The 27,305-nt window shown below is 38.5% G+C and overlaps 1 protein-coding gene across 3 annotated transcripts in view; it reads left to right on the top strand.

Annotated features, from left to right (window-relative positions):
- The window catches only part of LOC133457418 (guanine nucleotide-binding protein G(I)/G(S)/G(T) subunit beta-1-like), a 40,146-nt gene extending 13,320 nt beyond the window's left edge, over nt 1–26,826 (top strand). Inside the window, exons 1-11 of one of the 3 annotated variants that reach the window (XM_061736679.1) lie at nt 11,785–11,913; nt 13,163–13,269; nt 13,759–13,797; nt 13,984–14,090; nt 17,306–17,369; nt 18,044–18,206; nt 20,885–20,951; nt 21,337–21,538; nt 22,031–22,247; nt 24,711–24,826; nt 25,052–26,826. In XM_061736679.1, coding sequence (XP_061592663.1) covers nt 13,213–13,269; nt 13,759–13,797; nt 13,984–14,090; nt 17,306–17,369; nt 18,044–18,206; nt 20,885–20,951; nt 21,337–21,538; nt 22,031–22,247; nt 24,711–24,817 — 1,023 coding nt within the window. In that variant the 5' untranslated portion in view covers nt 11,785–11,913; nt 13,163–13,212 and the 3' untranslated portion in view covers nt 24,818–24,826; nt 25,052–26,826. Of the gene's footprint in view, nt 1–11,784; nt 11,914–12,455; nt 12,617–13,162; nt 13,270–13,758; nt 13,798–13,983; nt 14,091–17,305; nt 17,370–18,043; nt 18,207–20,884; nt 20,952–21,336; nt 21,539–22,030; nt 22,248–24,710; nt 24,827–25,051 lie in introns of those variants that run through there. The other 2 variants (XM_061736680.1, XM_061736678.1) reach the window with 2 other exon arrangements.
- Nucleotides 26,827–27,305: the final 479 nt, after the last annotated feature.

Raw genomic sequence — 27,305 nt, 5'->3', positions numbered from 1 at the left:
TTTTTTTTTTTTTTAGCATAGGGCTGCTTCAGCTTCAAAACAAACAGGCGTGCTCTGCGCGCATGCGGTGTATGGCTGCCGCTCCGAGCCCACTACTCCACGTGTGCGTTGATTTATGGTCCCGCGTCACACCAACGCAGAGCCTTCCGCGACGCGGAACCATAATGTCGGCGCCGCAGCTCCGCTTCAGTCCTGGGGCCTCATCTATAAAGCTTGCTTCCGCAGAAAAAGCGCCTGAAAATTGCGGAAGCCACCATCTACGCAAAGCCTCGGATCTAAAAAGAACGAACCGATGGCTGCCGCTCCAAGCCCACTACTCCACGCCGAAGAGGAAAAAAGAAAGTGTTCTGATTAAAATAAGGAAAGTTGGACTACCGTATATAACAATTGCGTTCATAAGGATAAAGTTTAAAAAAAAAAAAAAAAAATTAAAGAAATTGTCTCTTCTCCCCGTGTGTGTCTGCCTGTCATGCACGGGTACTTGGGCGCATGTTGTTTACTTTTAAGCCGGAATTATGGTTCTGCGTCACACCAACGCAGAGCCTACGCCGTAGGGTCTGGCGTAGGGTGCGCGTCGCCGCGAACCCTACGCTGTACACTCTGCGTCGGTGCGACGCGGAACCATAAATCAACGCACACGTGGATGTCGGCGCCAGTGAGTATTTTCACCGGACATTTTGACCGGAGAGATTATAAAATACCGGACTTCGGCATATTTTACCGGACAACAGAAACCCTGATATATATATATATATATATATATATATATATATATATATATATATATATATATATATATATATATATCCGATTCCTGATCGGCTCATAACGTCCGAGTCCGGATCGAGTCTGCAATCACGTGATCGGCCCCGATTTCCGATCACGTGATCGGATCGGGACAACTCTAGTTTAGTCAACTGCTTCAGGAATGCTGTTCATAACCATGCTCACTCTTTTTGTTTTAAAATGGTTGACGTTGACTTTTTAATTAAATTAAAATGTTGTCATGTACACAATTTTCAGTCAAATTTAAGCTGATGATCCAGTCTTTGTATGATAACATGAAAAGAAGTGTATAGGCAAAGTAGAATACATGGAAAGTTGATTTAAAATGTAGCTACATAAAAGGGAAACATTAGACTGGTTGCTATGCAACAGTACAACGAAGTGTAGTTGTTTGAGGAGCTTTTATATCGTGTGAGAAAGTTAGTTCTTCATGGTGTTACAGATAACGAGTTTAATATTGGGAAATGGTGTTGAAAAGTGGCATGGTAATTCCATCCTTCCATCCATCCAATCATTTTCCTCTGCTTATCTAAGGTCGGGTTGAGGGTGCAGTAGCCTAAGCAGGGTAGCCCAGACATTTCTCACATGCCACTTTGTCAAGCTCATCTGGGGGAATCCCTAGGTGTTTCCAGCCCAAAGACACAGTCCCTCCAGCGTGTCCTGGGTCTTGCCCGGGTTCTCCTCCCAGTGGGACGTGTCTGAAAAGTCTCACCAAGCAGGCGTCCAGGAAGCATCCTCAGATGCCCGAGCCACATCATCTGGCTCCTCCTCAATGCGGAGGAGCAGTGGCTCTACTCTGAGCCCCTCCTGGATGACCGAGCTCCTCACTCTGTCTCTAAGGGAGAGCCCGGACACCCTGTAGAGGAAACTCATTTTTGCCGCTTTTGTATCTGTAATTTTCATTTTCTCAGTCACTTCCCACGGCTCGTGACTGTAAGTGACGGTAGAAACATAGACCAGCTGGGAAATCGAGAGTTTTGCCTTTCAGCTCAGCTCCTTTATCATGATAGACCGATGCAGAGTCTGCATCCCGGTGGACGCTGCACTGATCCGCCCCCAGTATCTGATTCCCGATCCGGAAAGTTCATCCACCATTTTCTGACAGAGGACCACGGTCTTTATTTAGAACTGGTCATTCTTATCCCAGCCACTTCACGTTGGCTGTGAACTGCCCCCGCGAGAGCTGAAGGTCTTGGCCCGATGAAGCCAACAGAACCACATCATCTGCAAAAAGCAGCAAACCAATGCTGAGGTCACCAAGCCAGACCCCTTCCACTCCGCGGCTGCACCTAGACTTTCTTTCCATAAACGTGATGAACAGAATCAGTGACAAAGCGCAGCCTTGGTGGAGTCCAACCCCAATGGGAAACGTGTCCAACTTAGAGCCAACAATGCAGACTTGGCTCTGACACCGGATGTAAACGGACCGGACTGCTTGTATAAGGGACTCCGGAACCCCATACTCCCAGACACCCAACCCACTCCCAATGTCCTAAGTTGAGGTAATACACATATGATGATTATCCATATTTTTTAATATATAATGCAAAGTTACTTTATCTGATGTGTATGCCTACTTGCAAAAGTGTATGATATTCTGTAGTTTGTGTGAAAAAATAGTCCATCCTAAACTTAGATTCCTGTGACCAGCAACAATGGCCGCAGCTTCACAGTTAGAACGCCTGTAGAAAGCAAGACGGAGAATGTCCATAGTCCCAAGAACAACCTGGTGTTTGTATTTGTGCTGTTTCTCATTTAGGCCCGTTTACACGGAGCAAAAACGGAGGCATTTTCATGCGTTTTGGCCATTCGTTTACACGAAAACGGAGCTCAAAGTCACCAAAAACGATAATTTCTGAAAACTCCGGCCAAAGTGGAGATTTTCAAAAACTCAGTTTTCACGTTTGCGTCTAAACAGAGGAAAACGGAGAACGTCACATTATGCAACAGAAACGTCAACAGCGTCATGTGTGCGACCTGTGTTTACAATTTGTTTGGCCACCGTCAATATTTTCTTGTATTTTACCTGTTTTATATTCTAAAGTCCCACTTAAAAGTAACTCCACTTCTCTGTCACTCCAAACGAAAGACTGTTGTTCCATCTTGGAAGTAACTGGCAGTCCCGGCTGATTTATGGTTCTGCGTTACACCAACGCAGAGCCTACGGCGTAGGGTACACGGCGACGCGCACCGTACGTAGGCTACGCCGTCGATTTAACGCAGAACCATATTATTCAGGCTTCACACGTGTCATTTGTTGACGTTTTTTTCCAGGACTCTGATTGGCTAGCATGACTTTACGCAGGTTTGGCTGCTCATAGCACCCCTTAACAGCATATTTATGTGGGTTCGTGTAAACGAAGAGATTTTGAAAACAATCTCGTGTAAACGATGGAAATTTTCAAAACGTAGAGGGGGAAATATCCGTTTTTGTAAATACCCGGCTATGTGTAAACGGGGCCTTAGATTGTGAGAACCTTTGCCAAGTAACAACTCCTAATCCGTCACTAAGATTATGCAAAGATATCCTCTCATAATTTTAGGAGACTTAAGAGAGGTGAAACATCTGCCCAGAGGGAACCAAAATAAACATAGGTGTGACCAAAAGGGAGAAGCTTTTAAAAATGAGACATGAGTTTTGTGACAACCAGTTTAATTTGTAAAACACATACGAGGTATACAGACCAAAAGTATTCAAATAATTTCCAGAAATAGAAAATGCAATAATTGATATGGTGTTAAATACTTCTCAAATGAAATTCCACTGAAAGTTTTAGTTTAAATAAATTGTTTAACTGTTCTTATTGGCAGATCCCATAGTTTAAGCAGTCTCTGTAAAAGTAAACTACTATCCTATTGGATTTTCGTCAGCCAACTCATAATCCAGTGTTTTGATTAATTCCAACCGGCTTTCAAATAACTATGATCAGTCCCATACAAGGTCATTTTAATCTTTTCTTTTTTTGATGTTTCTCAGACATATATATCGGGTTAATCAGCAATCCTAATTTCCCTGCAGGAGTGAGTTTGAGCCTGTGTGGTTGTTTGACTATATGTGACACTAATGGACTGGTGACCTGTCCAGGCTGTACTCCTTTGACCAGAAGAAAGCAGGGATAGGCTTCATCAGCCCCCTCTGACCTTGAGTAGGAATAAGCTGTTATAGATAATGGATGGATGGATTGTATTGTCCCAAACATATGGGGGACGTTTCGTCAATGGCTTGTGGGTGTTACAAATCGCTAGATTTGGATATTCTGCAGTCACAATGTGAAAGCGTTTGTGATTACTGTGCAATTATAAGTGACCTCGTGGGATAGGTGAAGGGGAGTTTACAATATTCATTCATTCATATTGCCTGATTGTTTTGTCACAAGCAGATAAGCTGAAAATTGTCAGTTTCTGGTCACCAGCGAAGAAACTAGTACATCCTTGACTGCGATTCCTTGTTCCTGTTGAAAGATGAGCACTTTTTTTTTTCCATTTGGAGTCAACAAAATTCCCCCTCTCATCCTTCGTCTTCTTTCTTGTAGAAGGAAAAAAAAACAAGTCACACAGAAGTGATGTGTGTGTGCTGGAGAAAATAGCAAAGTGAAATCGGAAGGGGGCTTTTAAAAACCAATGTCCAGGAGCAACCCCCTTATGTCTTCTCTTACTGCATTATCAGCCCTGTTGTTCTGCCTGCTTTCAGACCTGGATGTATTCCAGCCACATTTACTATGCATCACTTCACCACATCACTTAGATGGACCCTCAACCACCAACAAGACCAAAGAGGGGGGAGGAAAAAAATCATAAATCTATGTATAGCATCTTTTTACCTGTTTTATATTTATACATATTGGAGAAATTCAATTTTCGAGCACAAAAAAGAGGACATTAAGCCTTCATTTGATGATTTTGGTGAGAAATAATCATTGGTTTTATTACATAGTGATGAAACTGCTTTCTAATTAAACAGTGGTAAAGTATGTTTTTCAATGAATTTATTCACGAATTAAGAGTTTGAGTCCACAGAACTAGGATTTAATCAGCATTATCGAGGTTAATGCACTTCAACAAAAATGGTTATGGAATTTGACCTGAGGTGTCTTATTGATAGTAGTTAATATAAAATTGTTGCAGGGTTAATAGTTTAGTTGTGCTAAAATATATATGAAACTTTACCCTCTTGTTTTTATCTGCTCCAAATTTGAGATATTTCCACTCTGATGAATTACAATCTTGGAGTTTTATAATTCTTTGTATTTGAACTTAAAGCTGTTTTGTCGGTGCCTTGTTTTGTGCAAATCCAGTCAAATTGCCTTTAAAAGAGGACATGACATATACATTTTAATGCCTGAAAGTGTGTAAATTGGTCTGAAGTGACTACCTACTTTAAACACTGATTTTTTAAATTTTTTTTACTTTGACTGCAGTAAGACTCAAAATGTTATTCAGGAAGCAACGTACATTTCCACAGTACTGTTGTATCATAGGTTCAAATCAGAGTACAATTATTCAATTCCTCCATCTTCACTTCCTCCCATATTTCTATGCTGCCCATTAGCTCTCGAAATGGGTATGTCAGAGCTGTAACATTAGTTTCATTTCTTGCTGAGTGGCAGGAGGTTTATGTTTCCTCTCCATTAAACCAGCTACCATTAACAAAGCTGAAAAGAGGTGATTAAAGCGAGTGCTTTTGTACTGCATCCCTTATGATATTTCAACCAAAACAAGCCAGAAACATTTCATTATGATCTCAAGATATTGTGCTAACCTTTTTAAAAGAGGGCATAGTGTCTCCTTTAAGGTCTGCAAACACGTGTGTAACTGCAGGTAACTCCATATTTAAACATGCATGAATTTACCATTAACAGCAGTGATGCTCCTTTTGATCTTTTTTTTTTTTTTTCTGCACTGAATGTGTCAATACGTAAGCCTTTTGTAACTAGTTTACTGTAACCCAACAGATTGCTTAGTCTGATTCAAGAGTGGACACTGGGAAGTGCAATAATAGTAGAAGAAAACCACAGAGCAAGTGTATTTGTAAAGCGTGTGTGTGTGCGTGCTGTTGCCACATCCGCTGAATGTTTTGATAAAGGGAAGAGAGAAAGACGAGCACAGCTAGGGAAACACCCTTAAAAAGGAAACGCCTGCTTAGAAAACTATGTGCCTGTATTAAGGTGGAGGAAGAATGCTGACATGATCAGTTGCTCATGCGCTGCTTCAGCCAGCCGCTCACTGATTTGCAGCACAAACCGACCCCATCCATACTGCAGCGTGTGGCGTCTGCTTTTAGGAGCAGCAAATTGAGCTAAGTGCCACTGTGAAGCACTGTATCCTCCGGGGAAACAAGTTAGCTGGAAGAAGCAGACGAGAGAAACTGGATGCACCTCTCAAGAAGGCAAGAGCCAGAGTGCCAAGTATCCAAGTGGGGTGATGTAAATTATTAAAATCGTCCTCTTTGCACCACCTTTTAAAACATCAATTTGTGGATATGGTCCATTTCAAAGCAGGGCAAAATGGCTATGCAGGTGTTCGGTCATAAATTTATAGACTTCTAAAAATAACTGGTTGATATATTGCAGGAAATTTCCACACACACGAAGCAATAACATCTAATCATTTTCAGCAAGGAAATACACCAGTGTGGAATGTAGGAAAAATCCCCAAAAATGAAAACTGGACAGATTTCCATCCTGAACGTGCTTTGACGTGTCTGTATGACATTTTTATATAACTGCCTTCATAAGTTTCTTTTACTTTTTGTTGTTATACGACGGCATGAGTCACGATATTTCCACGCTAGTACGTTTTCATTCCAGACCTTTGTTATGGTTTTGTCTTTGACTTCACACTTGTTGCACAATTTGAACCACTAGAAAATGGAAATTTTAATCCACCACAGACTCTGCTCCAGTTTGTCAGTCCAGCTGATGTTGTGTAATGTGGACAGACGAAACTGAAACTATTTGGAGACAATGACGTAGGTGCACAAATTCACTTCATAATGGATCCTTTACAGATTTTCCAGTTCTAAAACGTAATGCACGTCTTTACTTTAAAAAAAAAAGTTGAAGGCAAAACCATGCAGACACAAGTTGTTTGGGTAGTTGATTTTTCAGCCTGTTTTTCACTCATTTTTGTCTGCTCGTTGAGCAAGGATGGCCATGTGATACATATTAACTGTGGTCTAATTTGTTTGTTTCGTTTTTTTGTGTTCTTTTTTTTTTTTTTAACAGCACTGTGGACCAAATGTGGACTGGTCTGGATATTACCTCCTAAAATGCTGAATTAAAATACTGCCCTCTAATACAACACAATATAACAATCCAGGATTTTTACAAAAGCAATATTCTCTGATAAGTTGCACCGATTAAGGAGAAATGAACTCGGCACACCTTTACAGGGGAACTGTGTCTTTAATAATAGAATTGTATGAATGTTATATCTTGTTTGGGCAAACACAAATATAGATATAAAGAGGAAAAAAAACCTGTATACGTTAATGATCCATAAAACTATCCTAAAGAGTCACCTGTCCACCACTGCATTTTTTACTAATTTTTTTGGTACTATTGTTTTGGACACTTCCAAACAAGCCCTGTTTATCATGTCTAATTAAATGTTCTTGAACTTTAATAGTGTGTATATATACAATTATACCGACTGTAGCTTTTAGAACCTAAGATGAAGCTCCTGGTTCTTTTTGCAATTTCTCTTAAGCTTTACAAAGTCTGACCTTTGTATGAACTTGCTTGAATGTCAGCTCATGATAAGAGTGATCTCTTTGATGATTTTTAAATTGTAAATCATTCTTTCTTGAATGATGGCATCCAGTTTGTTTGGAAATGTCCTTTTAACCCTTTCCAGGTTGATGGGCAGCAAAACTTTATTCTCCAAATCTATCACTGATATCTGTGTTTCAGTGTCATTGAACAACTGAATGTTCCAGACCAGCAAACGAGTATAACCTCTACTTTCATAGAGGTGGCAGCACTTTTACTGGGGATCGATTATTTAACTACATTTGATTAAACTCTTAATTCCATGGAAGTACAAACAGGGTTTCTGCAGGAGTTTTAAAAAGTATTAAAAGGTGATTAATCAATATTGCCAAATTTAAGCCTATTACAAATGTTAAATGTGGTTTTAGAGGTATTATTTTTTTCAGACTGAGGTTTCCTGTTCTGATTGAAATTCTATCTGCTGAAGTTCGTGTTAGTTTGTTTGAAGGCGAGCTTTACCGTATCTGGGTACGTAATCAAAGATCTTCGTCTCAATCATCAATATCAACTAGATGGGAGGTAACGCACTTCGGGCGCACATCAACCAAACATAAAACCGGCAATCGCGGTCAGCGAGAGCAGTTACTTCTACCACTCAACTTTTTCCACCACTCCTGCAAACTAGTGCCGGTACAGGCCAATGTTACGGCCCCGGGAACTATGTTTGATCTCCTGGTGACGATGGGCGCTAACACTGTGGGCGGAGGCTTTGTCTAAACACTGCAGTTAAACGCCAGTCATTGAACTCCAATGAAGGAATTGTGGAGGTATTTAAAGAAATGTTTCCCATCTCTGACATCGCAAAGTTTCTGTCTGTGCCGTGCTTCAAACTGATGCCAACAAGTTGGCCGAGGAGGCAGAGGGGAAGGCTGCGTTTAAAATGGCTACTAATAACTAACTAATCACTAAATCCAATACGTTCCGAAGGAGATACAAAGAGGAAATATAGGAATGACTTAAAATGGACAAAACAATTGAAGTAAAGGCCATGCAATTAAGACACTATAAGATTCTTTTGCTCATGAGTTCATATTAAGCCTATAGCACAGGTTTATGTTAAAATCAAATAATAGGAGGTAGTGGACTCCAGTTTGTGAAGTGATATCAGCAACAGTTAAAGCAGATACCAGTTTGTACATAAACAGTTCATGCAGTGAATGCCAGCCAGTGTACTGGACCTTTCTCTTCATTACATATTTTTTGTAGGTTGTTTTATTTTTATTCACGAAGTGAAATAAATGTGCAATATGGGATCAACATCAGTGAGTCTATATCAATTCTGTTGTGTATAGTGTTATATATATGTCAAAATCTGCGTAAACTGTAGGAATGTCGCTGATTAACACTTGTAACTTTGTCGTGGTGTTAAAAAAAAAACCAGAAGGTATTAAATTTAACTTATATAAGTAAGAGTGTGCTTAATATTTCACATACCACGTCTACATATTTTCTGAATAATAATCACACGTAATAGTTTTTGTTTTTTGTCCCTGTGTTTTAATTTTAATTTGTAATCCTGGCTTGTTTTCTGTAAATTGTTCCCATCTTGAGAATGTCAGGCATTTTTAATTTAACTTATTTTCCCAGATTATCTTTACCTCCCCATTTCGCTGTCGGTCATACGTTGTTCTTTAGCGGGTTACGTGCCGTCATCGTGACAGATGGTAACATCTATACTTCCAGCACTTCCTGTAGATACTTACAGAATAAGTAAGAAAGGTCTGAGATTGTGACGTTCATTGGGTTTTATTGGACATGGCGGTGCTAATATTACACGTTGACAAATTTAAAAGTTAAAGTTAGGTTGACAAATCATGTTCTAAAGTTTAATGACAATAAGTCGGGAGTAAAAATAATACAATAACCAATGACTGATCATTTTGACGTTACTTTATTTACTGTGCTGAACTTGTAGTATTTTGCAATGCTTATCCCAACATGTAGTTTGTGCATTTAAATTCAAACCAAATGCACAGTTAGTCTGGCTTTCATACTAAAATGCAAGGTGATGGTGCACTTTGTTCTGTCTTAAATACAGGGAAGCTTACAAGCCTTGCTCCCCTTTACCAAGGGGTTAATTAGCAGCTCCCCTCCCAACTGTCCTCTGCTTGTTCACTCTCATTAGTTTAATCTGGCTCTGTCCTCCAGCGTGCCTCTTGTCTCTATCCTCTTGTGGACCAGAGCGCCTCTTTGCCTGCTCCTTGTCCTTATGTCATCAGGGCGACGACTCTTAAAACCAGAAATCTACTGCGATGTCCATCAATACGTTTTGTTTACATTCAATTTACACATGGTACCCTACTCTTCCCTTTTTAAAGTTAATAAATAAATTCACTTATTCAGATCTTTTCATATATAAGACACATAATCAGTGTTGGAGAATAAAAGATAAAAGTGTGATTTGAGAGATGTCATTGTAAATGTCTGTTTACAGTTGTAGGACTCTTTCTTAACACGCATAAATTAATTGGAAAGTATCCAAAAGAATAAAGAATATATATGTGCATCGATACCTAGCATATAAATCTATAATGGTGTTAAAATGGGTGGTGCAAGCATGTTTGTTGTCTTTCTGGGAGACGAAAATAACAATGAATTGTGTATCTGTATAGAGTCAAATTACACTTCCTCTCTCCCTGTCACTGTTGCGCTCGAGATGTCGGAGCTGATAGGAGTGGCTGGAAAATGTGAAGTCTGTTTCCCTCCTCCTCCTTTCTCCTCTTCCTCCTCCTCCTCCTCCCCCATCAACTCGCTAAAAATAGCCAGCAGAAAGAGAAGGCAGCAAAATCGAGGCTCTATCTGCTGGACTGCCAGTGGTTTCAACACACCCACCTTTAGCAAAAAGGGAAAATGAAAGTCCCGAATCTCAACCCTGATCTTCAGTTTTTAGAGCTTGTCTTTTTTTTGTAGATTTGGCACAAGTTGTCTTTTAAAGTTGACCATTGGAAAATCCCCTATTCTTTAAAATGTTGTGGTTTAGAGGCTCTGATGTCTAAAAACGAAAAAAAAAATGTCTGGTGACTAATGTGAAAATCTGCAGTCGGGTTTTACAAAACTGCAACTGCTTCACACTTCTTCCTATTTTTTTATTTATTCTACAATTTGTTTTTGATGTGTACATGGGGGGGCTCAAGCGGTGAAATATGCTTGAAAAATGTCATAAATCACCTAATCTTAGACAGCTTGTATGATTTTTGTAGTTTAAGAGATTAAGACCTGATGCAGTATATTGTGTACCTGCACAAAGATAAATGGGTCCCAGGCTAGTAAAGCATTACAAGGAAATATGGCCAGATTATGATTTTTCAAATGTTTTTCAGTGCAAAAATGTTGAATATTTGACTTCAAATATGTAATAATTGCAGCTTTAAAGGCATGCATTTAAAATTGGTTGTTGCGTCTTTTTAGATTAATTCAGTAAATCACAGTAATAGCTCCAATTTTGAAAACTCTTTCAATATACAGACTTTATCACTTAAGCATTTGTTTTATGTAGTTGAACTTTCACCCACTTTAATGTGTTAAGAGACGACAAGTATTGTAGTAATCGCAAGGCTCTTGTTAAAGATGTTCATAGTGGCAGGATCTATGGTTGTTTTTTGTTTTTTTTGCACTGATCCAATGCAGAGCAAGGTGAACATTTCTGAAAATGAACTGTTTATAAAGAACAACACTAAACTGGCAGTCGAGGAATGGATATGTTGGAATGAAAGAAATCACTGCATGAATGTCAAGGTGCTCTAGCCTAGCCACCAGCGGTTTGAGGTTGGTTGATTCTTGGACGGGCAAATGAGATGCAGAAGATTTAATAAAAATAAAATAAAAAGTTTAAATCAACAGTAATGAATTTAAGATTTTAAATGGAGGCTTTAAGAGAATGTTGCTTGTATAGTTTGTATAGAATGTAAAGCTTTGACATGAAAGGCTAAGTTTTTCAGCAAAAGTGGAGATTTTTCTAGGCTAACCCTAATATAGACTTCATTCTCCAGAAGGATGTATCCTTGGCCTAATAAACTGCATTCAGACGGTCGGTTGGAAGTGCGTGCTGGTTCTGAAATCTGCTGACACTCTTACAGATTTGTAGAAAAATCTACCGGTCGTTTGCTTTACCTTGGATACAGAGGGTTATTACAAAGGAGACAGGAATTATCGTCAGATATTACCATGAGACGTTTTTATCACAGAGATTAGGAGGCTAAGGCTTCTTGCTTAGATGCAGACCCAGTTAGCGGCGCTGGCCAATCAGGTGACAGGTAGCTGCTCAGGGGTCAGGTGCATGTAGGATAAGGTGTTCATTCAGAAGGTCTCCACATTCTCCAGGACAAAGGACCTAAATCGAAACGCTCAAAACAGGGAGGTAAGGTGTGTTTGCTGGACAAATGTTAGCAGGACATTGGTTAGCATGTGTTTGACAGGGTAGCATAATATGAACAGTTTTTTTTTCTTTTGAATAATCATTTATTTCGTCCGTAAGTAGTTAAATTGTCTTTGGAAATGTTTAAACACCAAAGCCTGCAGGTCTTTTTTCTTTTCTTTCTTTAGATTCATTTTCCTGACTGGTTATGGTCATTGAAATTTGACATGAATTAAACAGATGACAAAGTTTAATGTATTTACTTAGTATTTAAAACAGTCGTTTGTGGCATTTTCATCGTGTCTCTCGTTGGTGCAGGAAAAAAAAAAAAAAACATGCGTCTAATTTTCCGACAAGAGTAACTTTCATTTGTTTTTATGGATAGTGAAAGTATTGTCGTTAATAGCGTCAACCTGAGGATTGGGGTCAGCGGGATAGCCACTGCTTTTAGGATCATCAGCAGGTTTTGTCTTAACCGGATTTGGCTGGAGGAGCTGAATCAACTGTGTCCCAGGATTACAGGAGTGACATTGGAGGAGAGTTTAGAGTCTGCAGGCCACAGCGGTGACAGCTTCATCGAACCTTTGCCCCTCACCTGCGCACCTTGGGGCTCGAGTAGTGCAGCCAAACCCCCAGATCTATCGCCCCGCTACTTTTTGGATATTTGGACAGTTTCACCTTGCTTAATTTTGACTGTTTTTCGGGGGTATGTCTTGGTCTTGTATATCCGAGTGGATTTTGGATTTTTACCTTTTTAAAAACAAAAAAAAAAAGTGTCTCTTGTCTTTGATTTAGAGGAATTATTAGCAACGTTGTGTCCAGATGTTTGTGTGGCGTTTGTTGTTGATTTGGGGAGGAAGAGTGAAGAAATTCAACATCATCCTCAAATGTATCTTAAGCTTTAAGTAGCTGCCTACTGCTTGTTGCTAGGTTACACTTTCAAGCTGGCAAGGACAAGTCTTAAGCTGTCTTGAAAATGATTCACTGCTACTTTGTCTGAGCCTCACAGATTGAATTTATGGAAAACAATTATCTCAAGCAGCATTTTTGGGAATTAACCACATCTGTAAATTTATGTCGGAAGAGTATGTGCATGACACGTTCACCATGGTCAAAATTGTACATGTAGATTGGTACCTAAAATTCTTCATAAAAGTTAGAAATATAAGATTGACGAGACTTTTATGTATTGATACCAATTTTGAAGTGAGCGTGTGGTATGTATGTTTAACCTCTTCCTTGTCTCCTTCAGATCAGCAAGAGTCCAGGCGGCGGAGCGAAGCACACCATTAGCAGAGGAAAATGAGTGAACTGGATCAGCTACGCCAGGAGGCTGAGCAGCTCAAGAACCAAATCAGGGTGAGTCCTATATTTAAATATGACTTTCTTCAGTTATGCTAGAGCTAGACTTTACCTAATACAATGTTTAAACTATTTCCCAGCATTGACTTCATATTTCATAAGTTAAATTAGTCAATTCCCAAAACCACCGTCTGAAATGCTCATCGGCCTTCCAAGGCAGTTGTAAAATGATGAAATATTTTATCATGGACTGTACTTCCCTTTCTAGATCACAGATGTGATTTATTAAAACAATTTGCTGAATAATGTCAGAATTATTAAAATTACATTAAACTGATGAGGATCCTTTTCACTGATGTTTAGTATTAAAATGCTTTTGTCTTTACTGAAATTAATTCAAGATGATGTCACACATTTATAGTTAATATTCATACAACACATTATTTGTGTTGGAACCACATGAAAAAACTCTGGTAAATAGACTGCAAACCTTCCTGGTGTTTATGTAGTTGTATTATTAAGATTTTGCTGTTTTTTTCCGTTTAGGATGCCAGGAAAGCGTGTGCAGATGCTACCCTGTCTCAGGTAAGAATAATATCTCTGTTATGATCCCGACTGGTTGCTCTCACCAAATACTTGAAGCATGCTTTGTTTTCTTTTAAAGAAATGAATCTACATTAAGTTTGACTGCACAAAATAAGAAAAGTGTTAAAGTGCTCTTAAATGACTTTTCTCCCTCCTTTTTTTTCTTTTTTTTTTGATCCTCTTTAGATCACAGCTAACATTGACCCTGTTGGCCGAATTCAAATGCGCACTAGACGGACACTGAGGGGGCATTTGGCTAAAATCTATGCCATGCACTGGGGCACTGACTCAAGGTAATCTCATTAACCTCTGTCCTACCTATTAACTAGATATTCCCCCATTAACCCAGTTCTAGTTGTCTAAATGCAGGAAATGGTAGTAAAATCTTGCCCTTTACTTGGTTTTGTACTTAATTATATCTCATATTATATTCCACAATAGCTCACTTCACTCCGCATCCTAAAATGGCTTTTCCTTTGAATGTGTAAAATAATCCATCATATTGACGTGCAGTACGTTTTTAAACCATCGTTCAGTTATTTTTACACATTCAAAATGGTCAAAGCATTTGTGCTCATTAGGATATGCATCAGCCACCGTCTTTGACTGAGTCTGCCTACTGTTGTGTAAATGTGTACTATGTTTGTGTGCTTTTGGGGGGAGGGTCATGTGGGTTAGGAAAAACTGGAGTCAGCCTTTGTTTAAAGAAAAAGTGTTTAGGCTGTAGCTGAGGCAGAAAACTGTAAACTTCACTTCCCATAAAGCTGTTTCCTCAGTTATACACAACTCTCTTCAGCAACCAATAAGTTAATCACTCCTTTTGCTGGTGTGCATTCGTCTAAAAAGAGACCTGATCATCCATCTTCTCATATAATCCTCTGAAAATACGCAGGTTAATAATTGAAATGTTGCTGATATACTTTATTCCATAGGAGTTGAGATGCTTATTAGTTGACCTTTAGTGCAGTGATGCTCTTTATTGGATTAAGCCTGGGAAGGTAAACAAGGACCTAAATATATACATAATAATCTGTGCTCATGAAATTAGTGAGTTGTAGCTCAAGGCCTGTTTGAAAATATTTCTTCATAAGCACTAGCGGACCCGACATCTACCGCTGATGCTTTTTTAGTTGCCCTACATTTTTATTAGTGTTATAATTAGGGCAAGTTTTATTTTCAGTAAAATACATTCTTTTAAAGAATTGAGTTCTTAGGTGTTGATATAAATATAACTGTTGTAACGTGCAAAAAATAGCATTATTTCTTTTTTACAAAGCCTAAAAATAAAATCCAATTTACACCAAAACCTCAGTCGGAGCTCTTTACAGCCGGATACTTCCCACATTTGGCCCTTGAAGGCAGAGAGGCCTGGCTACCTGAGAGCATCACAGTACATCCATAACTAACAACCTCATAGTTTCTGTAACAGACATGGCCATTAATACAGGGTTTCCGCAGGGTTTTAAAAAGTGATAAATCAAAATTGCCAAATTTAAGGCCATTAAAAGTGTTAAATTCACTGTCAGAGGTATTATTTTTTTTTAAATTGGTATTATTTTTTGCCTTTTACATTTTAAGCAGTCTATTTTATTGTCATTCACAGAGTGAAATAAATGTGAAACATCTGGTCAATATCAATGATTATAAATCTGTTCTGTATAGTGTTCTATAGGTCAAAATCTGTTAATGTTAAAAGGTCCGTGATTAACACTTAATTTTGTGACAGTTTTTTTTTTTAAATCTGAAGGTAGTGAAAAAGGTATTAAATTGGTATTAAATTTAACATAAGTATTGCTGTATAAACCCTGTAATAGTAGACTCGAAATAAGGTTTTTGTTCATTATAAGTTGAAAATGATGAGATAAAAGCCCTAACTCTTAAGAATTTGGCTTGAGCTTTTCCTCATAAGCCTGCTAAACTCGACAAAAGTGAGCATTTCAAAACATTGAAGCATTTTATTCCAGCGGACAAACATTTTTACCAAGTCTTAATGTGGAGCCTGATCTTAAATTAGCACATTTTGCTGATGTTGGCGTCACCCAAGTCTGTGACTTTACAATTATGTTTAGTATCTTTTATTTATTTTTGTCTTCTTTGAACTGTGTTTGCTGTGAGGTCTCTAAGATGACTGATTCAGTTACTCTGATACAAGAATATATCCAGTACCGGTAATTTTCTCTCATCCTTATCTGCTGGATTGTGTGCCTGTGATTACGTCTCCAACATTATGGTAGTTAAGACTGACACAGTCCCTGCAGCCCTCGGCCTGTTCACTCCTCCTCTTGTACCCATGTGTATTGGGAACATCACTGTGGTTACTCTTGTCAGATTCACCCAGATAAAGAGCACAGACGCAGAGGTGCATGGGAGCTGTCCCTGAACTTAGAAAAAAGAGAAGAGAAAATGAAAAAGGATCCACATTGTATGTTTTAAGTCGCCGCATTGTTCCGAGTACCTTGTGGAATAAAATAATTGGCCTGCTGGATCGTTCCTTATTTAGGATCTGCAGAGTCTATTCCGGGAAGCACCATAATGCTGACATAGCTGCAGTGTTAAGATAATACAGTAACGCTATTATCTGTAATAAAGAGAATTAAAGCTTTAAATGGTTTAACTGCGCAGTTTGTTGTTTTCTTTTGTTCAGTTATTATTTGATCATACATTTCTTTTAACGTCACCGTTGTGACTTTGTTTTTATTATCAGTATAGGTCAAGGTTGGATTTATGTATGCACACCACAAACGTCTTTAAACATTGCAGCACTGCTTCCTTGAAAGTTCTTCTATAAGCCCCCTCCCCCCATATCTCCTATTTATGAGGACATCAAATTAAATCAAGCAAATTGGATTGCTGATCTCGCTTGTTTGGTTCCCATTCTAGTTACAAATCCATATTCAAGAAAGTAAAGTACATGACAACACAATACTGAGAACAATACTGAGAACAATACTGAGAAGGAGAAATGTTCGCCAGAGTTTTGGCGTGTCGGATAGTTTGTTCACGGTACCTTGATGGGTTTTTATCATGAACTGACTTTAAGGTTATTGCTTTATTGCTACAGCAGCAAGCGTGTCTGGCTTGTCTTCAGGGTAAACCCCGGTTTGGATGAAAACTCATGCAAATAAAAGGAATTTAATCACTGGTCAAACATTTCTGCAGTCGAACTTAATTCATTTGCTCATAAGGCTATCCATTTATTTACCGGTAGCTAAAATGATTGAATTATCAATGATGTTCAGGCGAAAGAAACTGATACCCGCTTGTTTTTTGTGATGAGAATTTACACAAAAAACAGTTTAAAATATTGCATAACTTATGACAATATACCTACAACTGAAATTGATTGAAAAATATAATATGTTTACTTTCAAATGCACATCTTCAAAGAGGAAATAACTTGCACATTATTATTGCCTCAACTGCATTTGAGTGCTGAATCAACCTGGTTTAAAAGGCCTGGTCACATGACTGTGTTCTCAGCTCAAACAACCTTCTTTCTTCCCATCAGGCTCCTGGTCAGCGCCTCCCAGGATGGCAAACTCATTATCTGGGACAGCTACACCACAAACAAGGTAACGGAAAAACATTCAAAGAACTGTAACAGTCAGAATGGTGGTTAGTTTAATTTTTAGAGGGAAGAGCTTTCATCACGTACAGTGTTGCATCACACATCAACAACAATGAAACTCGCTCATGAAGCTTCAGCAGATTAAAATGCTCAAAGTAGTGACGGAAGATAAAACACACAAACGTAAATCTTAAAGCCAGCGTCATAGTTGCAGGTTAACATCCACCTCCCACCGGGAGTGCTATGTTTATACTCTTTTTCTAAAGTCTTAAATCGAGTCTGGCTGAATATAAAACAATGTGGTGCTTTTTAAGCTGCTAGACCTCAATTATGTCATAATAATGAGCTTAAATTGTTAAACACAGTAACATGTTTATTAAAATGAAAAGAAAAAGACTTGCTAAGCGTTGCCAGACTTCCAGGGTGTGGTAAATGGTTCCCAGTTGAACCATTGTCTTTACCTGGTGGCAGTCGTCGGCACCTCCAGCTGGTTTCACTCCGACAAACTGCTGAGTTCATTATGTGTTTGTGGATGCCAAGTAATAGCTATTTATAGAGTGTATTGTAACCTTGAAAGGTCTGTCACATGCCCCCCGACTCCCTCTCTCTCTCTCCCTCTTCCATCTTCCATCTGTTCCTGCATGCTATCTAATATTAAATCTTCCTCCCCTCTTCCAGGTCCATGCCATCCCGCTGCGCTCCTCCTGGGTGATGACGTGCGCTTATGCCCCTTCTGGGAACTATGTTGCCTGTGGAGGTCTGGACAACATCTGCTCCATCTACAACCTGAAGACCCGTGAAGGAAACGTGCGCGTCAGCCGTGAGCTGGCTGGACACACAGGTAGACCCGGCTCTTCTATTACCTCGTATTCGGATCATGGATTTTTCTTAAATGTCGAACCAATTAAGTGAAATCCTTCACGTCCACCTGTGTACTTTGAAGCCCTTGAAGTCATTTATTATAATATAAGCTATGTCCATGTAAGAGCACATACCTCTGCATCAAAGCATCAAGCACGCGCCCTGGATCTGTTTGTGTGTGAGACCTCGATAAATGAACTAATTAATAAAACATGGCCTTTTCACGCCAAGAGTTAAAACGACAACAAGATAGCTGTAGAAATAGTTAATAATAATTTCAGTGGAAGGTAAATAGCTGTTAGGATCACATCCAGAGCCTTTTGGGTAAAAAATTACAGCCAACCAATTAAAACCCGTCTGTTGTCCAAGGTGTTGAATGTTGAAGAGCCGTAAGACTTAAAAGAAACTTAAAAACGTTACTTTTTAAGAAAGCCTATCCCTGATGTCCTGGTCTTTTAGAATGTCCTTGTGCTTTTTTGCTAATTTAGCTTTTTTTATTTTATTTTTTTTATTTCTATTTTATTTTTATTTTATTTATTTTTTTCTAATCTTTATTGTAAGCGCTTTGAGACTTGTTCTTCAGGTGAAAATGCGCTCTATAAATACAATTTATGATTATTAAGACTCTGAAAAAACTGTGTTTTTTGTTTTTTAATCTTTCCAAATTTTTTCTTTCATAAAACAATTCATTAAAGGTAAATTTCATGCTTTATTAATTTTAGCTAGTTCCGATTACTTTTTTTCCAAGCCAGCATATGGTGATGGAATGGTGTCTCTGAAATCAATCGAGGTTATACCACTTTCTAAACATTAATTTAACATCATATTAGCGTGAAAATGAATCTTAGAGAAACGATTGACCCCAGACACACTGACTAGGAGTCTTTTGAGCCGATGGGTTCCTTGCTGGTGTCTTTGACTATTTTCGGGATCAAACTCATTAATTTACACACCATATTTGCACAAATATGAATAAGATTTATCCTAAGAAGTTGACTGCACTTGTGACAGAGTTTCCTAACTACTCAGGTCTTGGCATCATTTCATGAAGCCACACTGTTTTGGTCTTTTCCTTTCTCTGCTGAACGTAGACCTGAAGTATCGGGTCGTAGGGCCCATTTTGGAGCCTGGATGCAGGTGAAGCGTGCAGGATGTGCTCTGCGTCACAGGACGTAATCCATCAGCTGTACGGCCGCTCACATTATATTATTATAGTTTTGGTTATGGTTCTCAATCTCAACAGTTCTTTATGCTTTAGGGCCTCACATTTTCTCCAGCCGACCCATCATGCACTGCAGGATGTCTAAAATAAGCCATGTTTAGTGCCTAAAATATCTCAGATTATTGACCAATTAGGAAAACTAGTGTCAGATGTCTTTGGAATTTTAAAAATAAATGATGACGTTCTATATACAGTTTGTTTTTTTATAATTAAGTCACATATCCAGTTTATGTAATGAAATGGCAGGAAAGAAATGTGGATTTTATGTCAGTGTTTCTCTTCCAATAGCTAAAAATAGAGGATGATGATAATAATGATAAAAAAAGCTCTGGTAAATGTTAGGGGGTGGAACGCCGCTTGACTTGATTTCATGTTACACATTTCTGGGAAAGGAATGTTTGCGTCGCCATCAGAGTTTGTTTATATAGATATATGTATCCTTAGATGTTTATAAAAGAGAAAAAGGAATTGATCCCTAGAAATACCTCTGTTCAGAAACCTGGAGCATTTAAAAGATCCTGTAACATGATGCACTTTTGGAGAAAATGCAAAAGCTATTTATAGTAATTGTTTTATAATGAACACACTCTGGAAGTTTCAGTCCAGACAAAATTAGAAGGAGGAAAGAAAAAAAAGTTTTCCATGCTATTAGTGGCAATTCTCAGAAAGACAAACGGAAAGAGAAAACAGCCAAAATTGAAATGTACAGGCCAGAATTGTATTCCAAAGCTAAATGTCTGCATATGAAACTCAAGTTTCAGGTTTTCTTCCATTTGACAGAGAGCAGATCGTATCCAACATAATTGATATGAAAGATTGGCAAAATCTGAGTTTAAATCATGTAGTTTTCAGTCTCTTTGACTTTTCTTTTCTCCTCCGAACCTTGTTCTGCAAACAACCAGTGAAACGTAATCCAGACTGAGGCTCTCTGACATTGTTTTCTCTGCGTAAGTGTGGCCATGAGCTGAGGCCCATTACTTTCACCTCAAAGATTCCAGGCACATGGTGTGTTTTTCCATTAAAATCAGTAAGTGGTCAAGCGTTATACCATCACAAACTAATAAATGTGTTGGGCGCTTAGGCAAGGAGCATTCATCTGATCAGTGTCACATGATGCAGGAAGTGTGTCAGCATTTTAGTTCCAGTTCCCTCACTATAGGGAGGGGTATATACACTTTGCCGACAAGTAGTTCATGAATTATTTAAGCCAGTCATCAACCAGAACATACACTGCAGCTTTTTTTTTATTATTGTTTCTGATTGTGAATCAGTAAATATGTCTCTCCCACATCCACCTTGCAGAGGATTGTTTTTGCTTGTGATCATATGGAAAAAGTGTTTCCTCTGATTAAACATGAAACATTTAACTCTCATTAATGTGCAGAGGAAAGAAGTCAATTAAGAAGGAGGTAATCAGTGTTTTTCATTCCTTTTAGGATACTTGTCCTGCTGTCGCTTCCTGGATGACACCCAGATCGTCACCAGCTCTGGAGACACCTCCTGGTTAGTTTCCGTATTGCACCTACTATGATCCACTGCAGCATCTCCAAAAATAAGGGCATCAAACTAAGTTTTTAAAGGCTTTCCTCCGTTAATTCTGCTTAGAATATGGTATTAACACCATATTTGTTTACATTGCACTATAAGGTACTTCTATTAGTTACATTAGCTACAAGTTATTTCTTTGCTCATTTAGTAATATGCCTTGAAAAAGCAACAGACATAGTTTTCAATATCTAAAATTTCCACATTTGAGCCCTTCTGCAAGAGAACTGCTCATCTGTGTCTAAATCAGACGGATCATAAGAGCATTGGTCAGCGAACACGTTTCTCTGTGTTGTGCAGCAGTTTTTGTGAGGATGGATTTCATGACTCTGCTATCTTGCAGTGCTCTGTGGGACATCGAGACTGGGCAGCAGACGACTACGTTCGCTGGTCACACCGGCGATGTGATGAGTCTCTCTCTGGCGCCTGACGCCAGGCTGTTTGTGTCTGGAGCCTGCGATGCCTCAGCCAAGCTCTGGGACATCAGAGAAGGAATGTGCCGACAGACCTTCACTGGCCACGAGTCAGACATCAATGCCATTTGCGTAAGGATGCAAAAGACATGTTGCATATGACATTTTTCAGGGTGTCAAGTTTTAAAGCTGTCAGGTCGTCTCGTCAGCTCACTGCTTATTTAGAGCAAGTCCTAGTAAAGATTAGGTTCATAAATAAATGTCTGGATGCAAATTGCTTGCAAATGGAGACTGTTTCAGTGACACGCCATGTGAATGTTTTACTTGAAAAGCTCTTTGTCAGCCTCACAACTTTCAAAACTGTTATTTGCATAGTGGATATAAAGTCATTTGAGTGTATTTCAGTGGAACTTTCTTTGAAAACACATGCGAGAGCTGTGAAGTATCGGATAATTGTTGCGTTTTCCATGGGCTTTGTGCTCATAACAAAAGTTTTGTAAAAAGCCTTAGAAATCTTCGTGAACAATGACGGCACAGACTAAATGTAGTAAGTTAGCATTGAGCTAAAGGGAAATTGAAATGTTGACTTGAGTGTTTGAACCTAATTTCCTGCCGTCTTTGCAGTTCTTCCCTAACGGCAACGCCTTTGCCACGGGCTCAGACGACGCCACCTGCCGGCTGTTCGACCTGCGCGCCGACCAGGAGCTGATGGTTTACTCACATGACAACATCATCTGCGGAATCACCTCTGTGGCATTCTCCAAGAGCGGCCGCCTATTGCTGGCCGGCTATGATGATTTCAACTGCAATGTCTGGGACACTTTGAAGGCAGACCGTGCAGGTAAACCACCAGACGGCACAAAAACTATAATAAAAGCAGAATTTCACCAACTACGAGCAGTCTCATAAAGTCAGACTTTCTTTCTTTAACACTAGTCACACTGAGGTGAATTTTCAGGCAAAAATCCTTGTTAGCACAAAGTATTTTGAACCAAAAACATTTAATTTCAAGCTTTGTCTACTGATTTTGAATTCAAATTCTGGGCAAAAGTGTAATTTTGGACCCGTATTTTGTTTCTGCTAAATCAGTGTTTTAGCACTTGTTTAAATAATCAAACAGGATTTAAAATTAGCAGTTTGACTTTGTCAAAAATGAAAAGAAAGATTAGATTAGATCTTTATTATCCCTGTTTGATATGTTCAAACTTTGTCTTTAAAGCTAACTCTGATTCTGATTAGTCATTGTTATATAACAACGAAATTAAAAGTGCCATAGGTCAGTGCTAGAAAAACTAACAGATAAATACTATATAAAAAAAACATTCACACAACACAAAATAAAACAAATAACTTTTATTAAGACCAATACATAATTGAAAATAGCCTGCACATGCACACGATCCCTAATATCAGTTACCGTGCAGTACAGGCTGAGTGTCTTGTTTATTTCAGGATGTGGCAGGTTTCATGTTGAACTTTGAACTAAAGATTTTAATTGTCAGGACAAAGTTTTTATGAATCACAATAAGATCAAATTTCTGCTTGACTTAGTTTCAACTTGAACCTGAAATTCTGAGAGTTGTTTTCAACAACTGAAAATGAAAACATTTGTATTTTATTCAAAGTAGCAGGGAACAGTACCATTCAGATTTGAATTTTATGTAGCTATAAAGTTATAAAACAGCAGCAGCCGTGAGCAAGAACTCTGAAAAATCTTTGAAAAGTTTTACAACTTAATACAGTAAATGTTTTATTTAATTTATTTTTTAAAAGGGTGTGGGTAAATGTACTGTACACATCTTGCCTTATAGAGTGACATGTTATGCTGTTTTTTTTTGGTAAGATGATAAAAATGCCTAGTTCAAACTGCAAAAAATACCTTTTTTTTTTTGCGTCATCGTTTCATTTTAATGCGATCGTCATTTCACTGAAGTGTGAACGTTATGTGGCCCCGAAGTGACACGCATGCGCAAAGGAAAACCCAGCGTCACGTAGTGTGCAGTGTTTACAGAAGTAAATATGGAGCTTTACGTGTTTCTCGCAACGTGTAGTACTTGCACAGTCAGAACCAACAAAATTATGTCCATCTGATGAAGGAAAGGGAGAAATCTAGAAAAAGGAGAGCACAAATGTTAACGCCGGCCTTTTGTGAAGCTGTGGAGTCTGAAACGGGAGTGTTGATGTCAAAGTAGGATGAAATTGTGACTGCTGTCGCTTCGACGCGGATCGGACATGAATCGGATTTAGGACCACGTATGAAAGTGGCCGCTTCGAATTTGAAGAAAATCGGATTTGTGCCGTTCAGACTGTTATTAAAAATCTGATTTGAGTCGCATGCGGACAAAACATCTGAATTGAGCTGCAGTATGAACGTACAGTGTGAGGTGGCTGGTAATGTGGAAGTGGGACGTTTCTCCCATTTTAATGACAAATCTACACCTGAATAGTCATTTCTGCTCTGTAGATTTATGCAAACTAAAAATATTTTGTCTCAAAAGGCCAGCGATTGAGTTCAGTGCCTCATTAGAAAGCAGTATTTCTGAAGAATGTGAGTGAAATGTCCCACACACGTGCAGTTCTGTACTTGGGAACTTAAATATTAAACTAAACATCAACTCCACATGAACTCAAACTGCTTTTCAGTGATTCATCTCGGAACAAATGTCACTTATAAACTTATATCTGGCCCAGTCATTTTTGTTTAAGTTGTTTTGTAGTTTTTAATTCATAACTAGCTTAAGAGTCTCGTTTTAACAGTAAAAAATATTTGCAGCTAAATTAAATGTGAACTGTTAAAGGTGTAAGATGTATGTTTTTACCCATGAGTCATCAAGGTTTACGCATAAAACTTCTTCTGTGGTTTTATCATGAGACATTCAGGGGTTCTGTACCTCCAGGATCAATATATGGTGTATAGTGTTTATCTGTTAATTATAAGTGCTTTTTTCTGCACGTCTTAGTATGTATAAACTAAAGAGTGAATGTCAGCTGCTTCAGCAATGAGAAGCCCCCGTGGAGGCATGAATAATTAAAAGTTATTGACTGTTGAGTGGGATAAAAATCAGAGGAGGCACGCTTGAATGCAGTATTTTCTAAATGGACTCTTATTTGATCCATTGGTGGTTTCAACATTTTAGAATGAGATCATGATATTGAGTTCATCGCGCTGTTGCTTGTGTGTGTAATCTAAGCTGGCCTTGATGCATACTTGTGTTTTTATATGTGCCAGTTTTCGATATTTCACCATTTAGGAATCCTCCGGTTTCCACAGAGATCTCACGTCCCTGTCTTTGGTGTTTTTCAGGAGTCCTTGCTGGCCATGATAACCGGGTGAGCTGCTTGGGCGTGACTGACGACGGCATGGCCGTGGCGACAGGGTCCTGGGACAGTTTCCTCAAGATCTGGAACTAGAGTCTGAAGGTAAACGGTCACACGAGCTTCCTGGGAGACCAGATTCTGTGTGTTTGCTGCCACCTGGCGGCCGATAATTTAACTGCAACTTGTTTAGACAAACCAAACATTACTCACTTTACATCATCAACACACACAGATTTGTATTTTAATTACCTTACACTCCAGTGTGAATCTTATTGGAGTTATTCACTGCATTTTTTTAATCACATTTCTTTTTCTTGTTTTTTCTAGATGGCATCCGGACTCCAAAGTTGAGTGCAAGACCATTCCATCAAAATGTTTAATTTCGTTGCATATCCAATCGTTTCAAAAAAACAAAAAACGACAAAAAAAATTAAAATAAAATAAACACCCACTCACAACCACCACACACACACACACACACACACACACACACAGACACCCACAACCACACACGCACACACACACCATGATACTGACTCAAAACACCTCTTAAAAATCTATCAAGGGCAAAATGTCTCTCCTTCTCTCTATTTCTCAATTAAAAGAGCACAATTGTCTGTCACTCATTCAGCTACAAAAAAAACGATTCTCGAGGAATGAAGTGGTTTCAAAGTGGATCGGAGAGGAAAGTTGTGCATTCCTCTGTGGTCTGGAATAGTTTTTGATGAATATACGAAACCCCCACCAGTGCTACCACACCACAAGGTGAACATGTCCTGCATCCTCATTATGCACCAGTGAAGGCTATTACATGACAGTGATCGAACTCTTAATCGTTTTTTGACCATGTTTGTTTTTGTTTCTCCGTTTTCATTATTATATTTTGAAGAGAGGTAGATCAGTGAACTGTCAGTTATTGTTGAAAAATGAGGATCAAAGCTTTGTTTTATTTCCTAGTCTTTACACATTTTAGAGGGGCTGAACAGTGAAATGAACTCCAGATCATGTCATGTTTAAGTCCAGCTTTATCCCACTGGAGAACAAAGAGAGAATTAAGCTTCAACAGGGAGTCCTCAAGCCACTTCTGGCCCTTCTGTATATTTAGCCCTGTCATACTTTTACCGTTTCTTTTTTCCAGTGTAGTCCACCAATCTTTGTTTGCACAAAAAATTAAACTTTGCATATATAGAATAATGTCTAAAGAAAAAAAAAGTTAACTAACCAAGCACATGCTGTTTATGATGATGAATGCTCGTTTTTAAAACGCAAAACAAACAAAAAAATTACAAACCATTTTAACCATTCTTACACCTTTTTGTCTGGCAACAGTGTAGAATAATTAAATGAAGATTCACCCATCGGATCATATCCACTCCCCACCACCCGTATTCGTTTTTTTTTCTTCTTCTTCTTCTTGGGTTTTGTTTTCCCTGGTTTCTGTTGCCCGTGGTTGGGACCGGTGATGTGACGTGGTCAGGTAGGGACTAACTCCATCTTAGCCTGGTTGCAATCCGGACGTTTCTCTTTGAACAGAGGTGCCCATTCCGTGCTTGGAAATGCAGTTACTACTCTGTGAATGACATGTTGTATAAATCAATGTTTGAAAATAATGATATTGAAACTTTTTAAGTTAAAAACATAAAAAAAAAGATTTTGGTTGTCTGCCATGGGTGGGTTATCTCTTAGAATCGCATGCTGTAGAATTGCTTAAAAAGGTGCATATGGAATTAAGTCCTTTTTGATGTTTTTCTTTAAGAAAATAACCTGTTGAATATATCAATACAATGGTATTTATATTTTTCTTTTTCTCTTTTTTTTTTTCCTTCTTTTTTTTGCTACTCTGTGCATACACGATTCAACTAAAAGCTATGCACTGGAGAAGCAAACCCTGCAACATGAACGGTTACTCGGTCCATACTTGGGAGGGATTCCACTAATTAACAAGTTACGTACATGCTTAAATTGTACACACATGCATACGTACATCCATTCACGTAAACATACGCAGTCCAAATGGATCAAATAAATTTTCATTCCTTCTGTAGCAGACAAAATTCCATTTACAAGCAAACATTTTATAACAGGTTTTTTTTCTGTCCTTTTAATAGAAAAAAAAGGAAAAAAAAATCTTGCAGCGTCTGAATGGCAGATTTTTCTGTTGTTCCCTTCTCCTTGTAAACAAATACGCTCTTTCTTTAGCAGTAGTGAAATTTTTCTTTTTCCATTCTGTTTTTTTTTTTTTTTTTTTTTTTTTCTCTGCGACATTCTGTACAAAAGAAATGTGCTGTAATTGTGCGTTAGGCCTGGAGTTGGCAAAAGATAAAACGAAATAAAAATATTAAAAATTAATTAAATTCCCTTTCCTTTTCTCTTTCTCCATCAAATAACTGTAGAGCTCTGCACCCTCCCCCCACTCTAGCCCTTTTCACCTTTTGTATTTAATTTTAAAGTCAGTCAGTGTACAACCGAAAGCTGGATGCAAGATAGATACTATATTAAAATGTACTGTTATTTAAGATGTAATAAAAAGCAGTTTGAGATGACCTACTGTGTTGAGTGTGATTCACTTAGAGCGATTCCC

The sequence above is a fragment of the Cololabis saira genome, chromosome 12 (genome assembly GCF_033807715.1).
Source record: "Cololabis saira isolate AMF1-May2022 chromosome 12, fColSai1.1, whole genome shotgun sequence".
Classification (NCBI taxonomy): Eukaryota; Metazoa; Chordata; class Actinopteri; order Beloniformes; family Belonidae; genus Cololabis; species Cololabis saira.
The sequence above is the reverse complement of the archived record's forward strand: the minus strand, read 5'-3'. Positions and strand labels throughout refer to the sequence as shown.